Below are 11,123 nucleotides of genomic sequence, written 5' to 3' on the forward strand. Positions count from 1 at the left end.
CATGGACAGTACTTGATTCTCTCCTGGTCTCTTCCTGTGGCTCATGGAAACTTGGTGCAGCGTGGTATGAGAGAAGACTTCTGTTACAGGATGCTTGGGACTGTTTGGTGGTGGGCAGGCTGGGTATTCCTGTGGGCCTTTCTGCATAATGGCTATTGTGCAATGGCCTGACTCACTGGTACAAGTGGTTTGTCTTTGTAGGCCAAATAAAATTGTTTATTTTGTGGTAACAGCTAAGTGGCTCATCGATGGACTATAACAACAGCTACGTGTGTATTAAAACTGCGCCCCAAGGAGTTCACTATGTTAAATATTTTTTGTGTGGCTTGTCAAGGTTTCACCATCAGGTTTTCATTTACAAGTTCTTTGCCAATGCTTTTTAAAACAAAAAGTGATAGAGGCGTTTCAGTTAACTTTGTGCATGAGTAAACTATCCTCTGTGTAGTTTGAAGAAGCATCACCTAGAAAGCATCCCTGTTTAGGCTGAGTTCTATTTTGTAATTTGTGTCTACATTTGCATAGGCCCAGAAACAGTGAATCCTCTGAGAGCGCTAGAAACGCGGAGCCCTTCTTGCTCTGTTTTTCAAGGTTGAGTTTTCCATGTTAGTTCGTGTTGAAAGATTAAAGCACAAATCGTGTTACAGATGACACATTTGCTGCTTTTACTTTTACAGGTCCAATGATGCACCAGCAGCCTCCCTCCCAGCAATACAACATGCCGCAAGCGGGCGGCCAGCATTACCAGGGGCAGCAGCCACCGATGGGAATGATGGGCCAGGTCAACCAAGGAAATCACATGATGGGGCAGAGACAGATTCCTCCATACAGGCCGCCGCAGCAAGGTAGGACTTCAATTCAGTGTTTCTGTATTGATTTTACATAACCGTCTTCAAAACTATTTTGATTCATTTTCCTGGTTACGCTAAACTTCAGTCAAATCATTGGGTGTCACAGACTTGGGTAGACTCTTTTTGTTATCCTTTTAAGGGTGGTTCTTGCACCAACAGATTACTGGTATCACCATGAAACGTGAAGAGAAGTATTTCTTTTGTTTTCAGTTCTTTCTGACAAAAAGTATCTAAAATTATGCATCTCATGCTGATGCAGAATTCTGTTTCGATATTTAAATGGTAGGTACAGAAGAGGAACAGAGTACCTGCTTGGTTCTGAATTCACTCAGTTACAAAAAAGGAACAATATCCCACAATCTTGCTTCTCTTTATTTCTATTTTTTTTTTTTGACCAGTCCTTTTAGAAAAAGAATAACTTTTTTTTAACACCTTAGTCTGTTATACAAATGCTTCTAAAATGAGCTCAAAACTGAAGTTTGATATATATATGTGCTCAATCTAGTGCAGCCAAACTACTGTGTGTATGTCTGTATAGATACGTATGTATTTGTTTTTAAGTAAACCAGGTTACATATATTGTCTGGAATGCAACGATTTGGGTGGGGAGTACATTTGAGAAATACTTCTCATACTAAAATCAGAAATTAGCAGGCTTTATAACAGAGAAAACAAGTTATTTACGTATTGACTGGTTGTGGTTTTTCAGGCCCACCACAGCAGTACTCAGGCCAGGAAGACTATTATGGGGACCAATACAGTCATGGTGGACAAGGTCCTCCAGAAGGCATGAACCAGCAATATTACCCTGATGGTAATCTCTCATAAATGTTAACTTTCCCATTTTCTATACCTGCCCAATACTAATGTAGTCATATGCCCAAAATTAGGGAATGAGGCAAGAATAGTAATTGGATGTCATACCTCATGCTTACAAAACTGTCCCAGTTCAGAATTGTTACTATAGTTTAAGTTACTGTGACTAGTTAATTTTACAATTTACTCAAAGCTTGTAGTTTGTAATACTCCCATTTGAAACTCTTAACAACAGTTTTAGTATTTCAAAATGAAGTTCTGTAATTGGTTTATCTAAAAGTATGGAGGGTTCCTTAGCATATGTAGTATAATTGAGATGAAGTAAAACAGTCACAACGTTATTATAAGTAATAGAGGGGGCAATATCCTTTTATTAAAGATTTTACTGAAGTGAGAAAACTTGATAAAAAGATGTGGGTTTTCTAAAAATACTCTGGTTTTTAACTTAATGTTTAATTTTCATATAAGTAGCACAAATGTGTTATTACTGCTATGGTATGGGCCTTTAGTTTAATTTCTACAAAGGAATAAAGTGGTCCCTGCCCTGAGGAGACTGTAATTGTGAATCCTCTTTACAAGTCCCCCCAGTGCTTTCAAGAAAAGACCGAAACTTTGAATTTCATAAATCTGTCCTCCCACCTATTGGAATTTAGAGTGGTGAAGACTACTGGACTGTGTTATTAGTTAGAAAAGTTGCAATTAACCTGTTTTTAGGCTGAGCAGAGATTGGGAGAACAAAGATGCTGAGACATGACTACTGTGATAACCATGTGTGCAGCTTAATGGCATCTTACGAAGTTGACGGAGCGTGGTAGATGTTGATGTTTTAAAAATGTATACAAAGCAAAGCTGGGTAATTGCCAAAGCAACTACTCATTGCAAGTTAAAGGATAGAAATGAGTTGTTTTGAATTTTAATTTCTATGAAATTGATTTGTAAAATACATCAAACCATGTCTGTATAAGCTTGCATGTGGTGTTTTTTTGGAGATACACGTGCTCAGTTATTTTACAATTGCATTAACTCATAAATATTAAGCTTTTGTTCTGGAAATTTTATGTTCTATACAAACTTTAAATGGTTACAGTCAATTTGCTGTAGTAAGGGCCATTTGATGCTACCATCAGCAGCTCTGTGGCAGCACAGATTATTTTTCTAAGGCCTATTCCTTCTAAAGGTTCATTCTTTATCATCACCTCATTATTACTCTTCTATAGGAGATAAAGAGAATATATCGTAAGACTTGTTTTAATTGTTATGTGTTTATATGGGATTCAATCAATGATGTAGGGTACAGGTGTGGAACTAATTATAAAGGCCACTTAGTTTTAGAACCGTTTTCTCCTTTCCTTATTTTTATTCCAAAATTTTATTCTAAATTTATATAAGTGGTATAACTTCAGCTTAAGCAAAGTTTTGGCTTGTTTTCTTGAACAAGTTACCAGTAAAGATGTATTTTGGTCATCTGTAAGACAAAATATATTTGTTCTAAAAACAACAACAGGTGGGGTGTTTACGGCGTATACTGGTTTTCTAATCAGAGATGCCTGTAGTCTCTGAAAAAGAAGGTTTGTAATGACCCTACTCAGGATTGCAATGTAAGAGGGAAGGTTTTCTTAAGACTTGTAGGAATTCTGTTTGTAAGGAAAACCTCAAGAATGTTATTTTTCTGTCACTTAAAAGTAAAATTTAATGTAGGCTGTGGTTCATAACTTCATTGAGCTTTATTTGTTATATTTCACACTGCTTTTAGCATATGCTTTTGAATTGGAGATCAGCAGAACAGGTGTTAGACAAAGTATGATAATTGCTTTCTTTGTTCATTCTAATTTAATTCAGGTTATTTACATGTGAAAGGCCTAGATGCTTTCATTTTTTTTTTTTGAGTGAAAGATAAAATACTTTTTTTTCCTCCCCCCCCAACAAGGATTATCAGAAGGTTAAGACCATCCCTTGCTGTGATGTTGTTAAAACTACTGCATTAAGCCTTTTTTTTTTTCCTGTCACATGTTAATTCAATATGAAAGGAAATCATATTACTAAGTCTTTCTCTAATACAATTGAAAAATCTTTTTCATGTATATCCAGTTGAAATTTTTTTCATTCTTCTGAGAAATGAAATATTTTTAGGGTTTTCATTCAGAGGCCATTAACGTTTCTTCCTGTCTCTTGTCGAATTGATGTAGGTCATAATGATTACGGTTATCAGCAACCGTCGTATCCTGAACAAGGCTACGATAGGCCTTATGAGGATTCCTCACAACATTACTACGAAGGAGGTATCTATATACCTTCACACACATACGCACAAACATTCCCTTTCCTCCCCCACCCACAACGGGAACAAAAACTCTTGCACAACATGACTTACTCCCATGCAAAGCTCTTGTAGAATACTAGTTGCTGGCTGTCTTGAAAATGGCAGGGAACCTGAAGCGTTCAGAATAATTTCTTGCAAACACCTAAAATATATAACCACAATTTGCCATTTCTAACAACAGTAAAATGACTAAAACACTCTAGAGATTTTTTTTTTTACCTCAGTGGAAATTTTTATTTAAGCGTAAATTTGTTGGTTCAGTTGTATCTTTTGTGTGTGTATATATTTTGTATAATTATAGTGCCGTTAGGAAACAGCTTGCTGATCTTGTGTAGCTAGTCTGTGCTCTTGTAGCTGTCCTTAATTTTGTCTTTTTTTTTTTTTTGTTTAGCATAGTCATGGTCTTATGACTGGACTGTGATGTTCCAGTAAATGTAATGCTCGTTTGGCAGAGATGCTGAAAACGCTGCAGTTCAACTTTGCAAATTTGGCTTTAACTGCAGTTTGTTTGGCCGAATTCCTTCTGTTTGGTTTGAGTTTTCTTTGTTTTGTTCTGTTTTTGGAGTCAATATTGCATTTTAATTTTGTTCTTGTGTTATTGGCTGTGCATTTTAGAAGGGGAAAAAAGATAAATGAAGTAGGTATTTTTATAAGGTTTTGCTTTCTTACAATCATCTTACAGGAAACTCGCAATATGGTCAGCAGCAAGATGCATATCAAGGACCACCTCAACAGCAGGGTTATCCACCACAGCAGCAGCAATATCCAGGCCAACAAGGCTATCCAGGACAACAGCAGGGTTATGGTAAGAGCCTGAAGACACAGATCATAATCACAGAACAGACTGAGGGAGGTCTCATCCATTATTCCATCCCTGTCTTACTGGGTTGAAAGGCCAGGCTGGTGCAAAAAAAGCTGTATGCTGGCAGTTTCACTGGGCCAAAACAAGAAGGGGTAGAAGACAGCGTCTCTTGGGAAGTAGATCTTTTGGTAATCTGGGACAGTCTGGTAGCACAGAAAAGGAGGGTGTCTAGAACGCATAGCATGTGTCTCTAAATTTGAAAGGCTCACTCTGCTCTTTTGTCCTCTGTAGCCATTTACATGCTTTCATCCTTGGATTTGCCATTTAGAAGAGAATCTTTTAAAAACTGGTTTAAAATTTTATCCAGCGTGCACGAATCATTCTTTTGAGATTCTTGTACTGATCAGTAAGGAAATGAACATAAGCATTACCAGTGTGGCTTTTGAGAGTTTGTCTTTATAAATTCGCACTAGTAGTGCAAACTTTCTGATGTATCGCAGGAATGAGAAATCTTCCACCACAAATGACCACCAAAAACGTGGTCTTTGGATTCAAGGAAAACCTCCCAGACAGGAAAATTAAAAGTAGTAGTATGTAATTTTTGTGTATTACCTCTGAAAACTTGAGGTCAGAAAAGCATAGTGAATTTTTTTGTTTGTTTGGCTTGCATATTGTAAAGCTGTAAATATTTATCTCATAAAAAGGAATCTCAGAAATCTAATTCCATGTATCTTACCTTTAAGCTCCTAAGCAGCTAAAAGTGCTAAAACTTCCAGCACGGTGGGTATGCGAGGAAGTGCGTGGCTGACTTGTTTACCACATAGATAAATGCCAGATTTGCATTAAATCCAGTTATGTTGAGACCAGGTTAGGTTTTAAAGGGATCCACCGGGCCTTAGAAAGTTTTCTCCTTTTGGAAGTTAAGGATGAATTAATAGTTCTAAAATAATACTCATGTGCTTAAATTCTTAATGTAACATAGGAACATAATGAAGATCAGAGTGAATGTCCATCTAGCTCACTAGTCTGACTTTTGTAAGTAAAGAAATAAAATCTGGCTTACTCTGAAAATTTAGGTTAAGAAATACTGGTGGAAAGGAATGAATAAGTCTGTTGGAGCAATTTGTGTACCCAAATAGCATACTCCTCAATTCCTGTTTTTTAGCAGAATATATAACTAGAGTTCTATTTTTATTTTATAAAATCAGTCACTGAATATTTAGAATTTGACTATAAAGAATTACCATGGATAAATAAACCCAAGTTTCATTTGTCAGATGAACACAGCACTTTTTAGGATGTAGTGTCCTTGCCCGATTTTAATATTTAATTGCTTTCTAATTTGCAAAAATAAATCAGGATCCCAGTCATTATTATCCATCTTTAAGGTTTGCTTCCACTGTAGAAGGCTGCAACTGCACAGCTCCAGGGGATTTGAGGCCTGAGGAGAATGGCAGTAGCCTGTGGAGCTGTTCTTCTCCAGGTTATCTTTTTGACTGTCTCATAGATCTGAAATTACTGAAAGAGTTACATACGGGCTGATGTCATCTTAATGTCTAGTGCCTGTAGCTGAAACTAGCCCTCTCTAGCACTGAATCACACTATCGCTAAAACACATCTGTTTCTTCTGAGGGAGGAGTGGAGAAGAAAGTGTTAGTTTGTTTAAAAGAAAGAACTTCTCAAGAGTTGCACTTTCCAGTGCCTGAAGGGGCCTACAAGGAAGCTGGGGGGGGACTTTTTACAAGGGCCTGTAGTGACAGAACAAGGGGTAACGGGTTTAAATTGAAAGTGGGGAGATTTAGATTGGATATCAGGAAGAAGTTCTTCACGGAGAGGGTGGTGAGGCACTGGAACAGGTTGCCCAGAGAAGCTGTGGATGCCCCATCCCTGGCTGTCTTCAAGGCCAGGCTGCATAGAATAAAATCACTGGGTTGGAAAAGACCTTAGAGATCATCAAGTCCAACCGTATCTGTCCTCCACTAAAGCATATCTCTCAGCACCTCATCCACCCGTCTCTTAAACACATCCAGGGATGGTGACTCCACCACCCCCACCTGGATGAGGCTTTGAGCAACCTGGTCTAGTGGAGGTTGTCCCTGCCCATAGCAGGGGGGTTGGAACTAGATGGTCTTTAAGTTCCCTTCCAACCCAAACTGTTCCTTGATTCCTGAATGCCAGTTTTAAGGGGTGGTGTTGAAAAAGCTAACTTTGATCCTCAGCAAGAGATCCATATGGAACATCACTGAAATACCCAGTACACTGTCTCTTCCAAGGTAGCAAGGGATGAGGTTAATCCTGTTTGGAACGTGGCTGCGCTGCCTGATGGTGGTAACATGCAGCTTCCAACGGTAGACAGGCTGAAAGAGTTTGTGTTGACAAAAGAACGGCTTCCTTTTACAGCTAAAAAAAGCTGGAGCCAAAATGGGATTTCCACCACCCCACCCCACTCCACCCCCCTGCCACGGCCCCCAACTGACTGGAAAGTTAAGATGACCAGAGGAATCTGGAGTAGAGGGTGCTTTGTTTTGCATCCCACAATAGCATTTACTGCTTGCCACATCTCGCGTTTTAGGCATGTAACGTCTTGCCTGACATCCCGTTTGCGACTGCACGCTGTGGTGCGAGAACTGACCTTCTGGCAGCACAGCGCTGCTCGTCTTTTCAAAAGGTCCAAATGCTAAACACAGCTTATCATCTGGTTTCTCCTGGCATTGTAAACTTCTGGAACAGGAGCAGTGTACAGCAGGAGGAGAGTGTGCCTCCCCAAATCCTGGATAGTGCTCATGGTTATGGTTTGTCATTTCTTGCCTTGTTCTTCCCTGTCCTATGACCTCATGGGTGGAATTACATGCGTCAGTAAGAAATAACAAATATATAAATACAAATAAATGTCTCTGTGGTTGGAGGATGGGCCCCATCACATAAGGTGCTTTCCAGGGTCAGAGGAGGACCACTGATCCCTGGTATGTTTTTAGATAGGAAAAGACCTAATTATGCAGTAGTGATACTTCTTATTTCAATTCAGTGCTTTTATCATTCTTGTCTTCCTAACACCTTAAGCAATCTTTTTTTTTTTTTTTTAATTTACATTTTAATCATCTCCAGGCCCCTCCCAGAGTGGGCCAGGACCTCAGTATCCCAATTACCCACAAGGTCAAGGCCAGCAGTATGGGGGATACAGACCCACACAGCCTGGGCCACCACAGCCACCGCAGCAGAGGCCTTACGGATACGACCAGGTATTCTTTCATTTGATGAGAAAATTGTGAACCTTACACACTCATTTGATAATCGTGGTTTCTTGTGGACGTTTAAACGAGTGAATTTGAGGACATGGCCTCTCAGATGTGTATGTACAATTCTCATGGATTTTATTTCCAGGTGAGTTACCCAGAATCATTTGGCTGGAGGTGTGATTAGTCATTCTCTTCTGAGTTTGCAAAGTTTTAGTGCAATTTGGCAAAGTGAGGCACTCCAGGCAGTATCTTTGGACCCTAAAAATTAAGGTGATCTGTGTCATAGCCTCGTGGTGAATGACTAATGTGAAAGATGAGGTTCCTAAGTCTCATGGTGGACTATTCTTCATTACTACTTTGCAGTAAAAGTGATTTGATTTTCCACAAACACAAGTCCAGTAATCCTCCTCTCCAGCTGCAGAACCACCTCAGGTGCGCAGCTGAAGTCCCTCTACTGCAGAGCTGTGGGGGGAGACACCAAGTCTGTTTGTTGCGCAGATTTTCTCTGAGCAGTATAAAGGAACACTGAACGTGGGAAAGAAGGGACCTGAAAAGTCAACTGCTTCTTTCCTGTCACTACTAAGATAAGTTTAAAACAAACAGACAAGAGCCACCGAAACTCTAGGCTGGAGTTGTAGTGGAGGACTCCTCTAAAAAAAACTGTCTTCTAATTAAAGGGTGAAGTGGAGGTTTTCTTTCTGTAGGAAGTACAAAACTGTAAAGATCTAATCTTTACAATATGGATCGTTGAGAAATGTCATTAAAATGTACACTGTTACTTTCCTCGGCATAGATAATATGGAGAGAGACTAAATATACGTTATCATCAAGTTCAGGTTCTGGTGTGTGTGTAAAATCCTGGTATGTCAGTAAAAGATCAGTTAAACTTAAGAACAACTTTCCCTTGGAAGTGAGAAAAGCCACAGTTGCCTGCATTTTTAAGGAGAACAGTTGGCTTGCTTTCTACGGAATTTGGAAAAGACAAGGAAGAAGGAACAAACTCAGTGTGGTAGTTTAGAGTTGCAATTGCTCTCTAATTATTTAAGAGATAACAGAATGCTCATGCACTGAACTAACAGTTTCCTCCTGCAGATAGTAAGCTAGAGGAAAATGCCTTGCTTGTGGCAAGTACAGGGTCAAGGAAACTTAATCTGTTTCAGTTTCTTCCAGCTTTCTTTGCAGTAGAAGTGGTTAACCCTCTCTGCAGATAGGCTCTACTCCTCCAGTTTGTGCAATCTGAGTTCCTCTGGGAAACTCAATTATAGAAGACCTCTCCACTCCTTCATACTATCCATTCCCAAAGGAAATGTGCTGCTGAAATTCTCATCTGGCAGCTGTTCTGAAACTCTTCTTTCCGACTGATTGTCGTATTACAGTGGCAAAAACGGGCTTTGCAACATAAAACTGGAATTTCAAATACTGCCTTAGTGCGTTGGTACTTAACATGGATTGGCGGCGGGATGCAGTTTGGAGAATGTTCACTTTGTAGCACACACTACTTAGTTTCTGCAAACCTTGAACCCTGTGGTGATGGATCGTGGTAAGCACGTAGCATTGATGCTTTCACCTCTGCCCTCTGCTGCAGTACATGACATTCTGTCAAAAGAAATGGAGAATATCAATAAGGGTAATAATTCCGTGTATCGGATCTAGGGAATAATTGATTCTCATAGGATATGTTGACTGGTTCTTTATGGTCACTGGGATGTGCCTTGATTTTTGAGATACATATATCAGTCCATTCTGTGATGCTTGATAATGTGAATATTTTTAGGTATCTCTGAAAGCAGGTTCGTTTACTAAATCACTTTGAATTTAGGTGGCCTTGTGTTTTTGAAATTGTTTTCAAAGTTTAGGTGGGAAGGAATTCCAGTCTTTTATTTCTGACAGTGCTCTGCAAATTTCACAGCAGTCTCTTAAATTTAAGGATAAGGAGGATCCTGGCTTTAAATGCATATCATCTGTCTTTTATATAAAAACACAAAGGATTTTTAGTGAGATGAAACTCTACCACTTACTCATTCTGGTTTATAATTCATTGTTATTTATTTCCACCTTTTAATATCATAGTTTGTTTGGATGGTCTTGTGATTTCAGCTTTCAATACTGGAAAATATGCCTTGTGTTCTAATTGTATATTTTGAATTTCTTTTTTAGGGTCAGTATGGAAATTACCAACAGTGAAAAAGTACTCACATTCCGGTAGGCTATGTCTATTAGCAGCCATATTGTCTCCTCAGCACTGTGGACATCTTCCTGAGATGAGAACCTCTCATTCCACCTAGCTTTTGGGAAAATCTTGTGGCTGTTTTATGGTATACAGTCTTTATGGGTTAACTGTTAAAAGACTGTAGATTCTCAGCAACTGATTTCACATCTCTACTCTAGATGGCAATATTGGACAGAAAATAAGTGACATAACAATTTGCAGTGAGTTGAGAACTGTATGTCAAATAGACTGTTACAGACCGAAAGGTGCGAACAGCTTTGTATGTTTATGAAGGTTATGGGAATTTAATATTTTTTCCACAGATTTTTTTTGTAGGGGGAAAGGGGAAATGCACACTTTTTACAGCAGCAATATTTTGTATATTATGTTTTTCATGCGGTGAATATGCAAGACAGTACACTACTCGCTGAGCAGGATGAGAAATCTACTGTTAAAAATAGGCTGGGGTATGATAAGTGCTTGATTGTACAAGTCTCAATGGTGTACAATAAAAATAACGGTGAAAAAAGATGGGGAGTATCATACGTCACTGATAGGTTCATGTACAAAGAATAATAATCCCAGTTACCTAAATGGGAACATAATTAAGGACAGTATAATATAGCCTTGTGCAAAGATTAATTTTTTAAGCTTTACAGTTTTTCTGAGTGAAGCAGTTTTGTAAAAATTGTTTCTAACATAGTTTGACAACTTTCTGCAACATTTTTTGGGTAACAAGATAAATGTTTGGGTTTTATTTCTCAAGTGTTTTGTCACAGCTTTGCATAAGCGAGCTGTAATCCCTCTTAATAATTGCAATAACAAAGAAAATGACAAGTGTTAATTTTACTTGGCTTGAATATGCAAAGAACTTGGAAGAAGAATATGGAGG

The 11,123-nt window shown here is 38.7% G+C and overlaps 1 protein-coding gene across 1 annotated transcript; it reads left to right on the forward strand.

The window, feature by feature from the left end:
* The first annotated feature begins 793 nt into the window (after nucleotides 1-793).
* LOC104508716 (protein SSXT-like) lies at nucleotides 794-10,758 on the forward strand. Its single transcript, XM_010150431.1, has 5 exons — nucleotides 794-842; nucleotides 1,558-1,662; nucleotides 4,667-4,789; nucleotides 7,892-8,025; nucleotides 10,180-10,758. Exons 1-5 carry the CDS (start codon nucleotides 797-799, stop codon nucleotides 10,204-10,206), a joined length of 435 nt encoding a protein of 144 aa, XP_010148733.1. The 5' UTR covers nucleotides 794-796; the 3' UTR covers nucleotides 10,207-10,758.
* Nucleotides 10,759-11,123: the final 365 nt, after the last annotated feature.

This window comes from Eurypyga helias, unplaced genomic scaffold (genome assembly GCF_000690775.1).
Source record: "Eurypyga helias isolate BGI_N326 unplaced genomic scaffold, ASM69077v1 scaffold1474, whole genome shotgun sequence".
Lineage (NCBI taxonomy): Eukaryota > Metazoa > Chordata > Aves > Eurypygiformes > Eurypygidae > Eurypyga > Eurypyga helias.

Excerpts from the sequence above, each read along its gene's own strand:
- LOC104508716 (XM_010150431.1), top strand. The coding sequence starts at position 797 with ATGATGGGGCAGAGACAGATTCCTCCATACAGGCCGCCGCAGCAAG. Across the intron at positions 843-1,557 it reads ATACAGGCCGCCGCAGCAAG|GCCCACCACAGCAGTACTCA; the intron begins GTAGGACTTCAA and ends GTGGTTTTTCAG. Across the intron at positions 4,790-7,891 it reads AGGACAACAGCAGGGTTATG|GCCCCTCCCAGAGTGGGCCA; the intron begins GTAAGAGCCTGA and ends AATCATCTCCAG.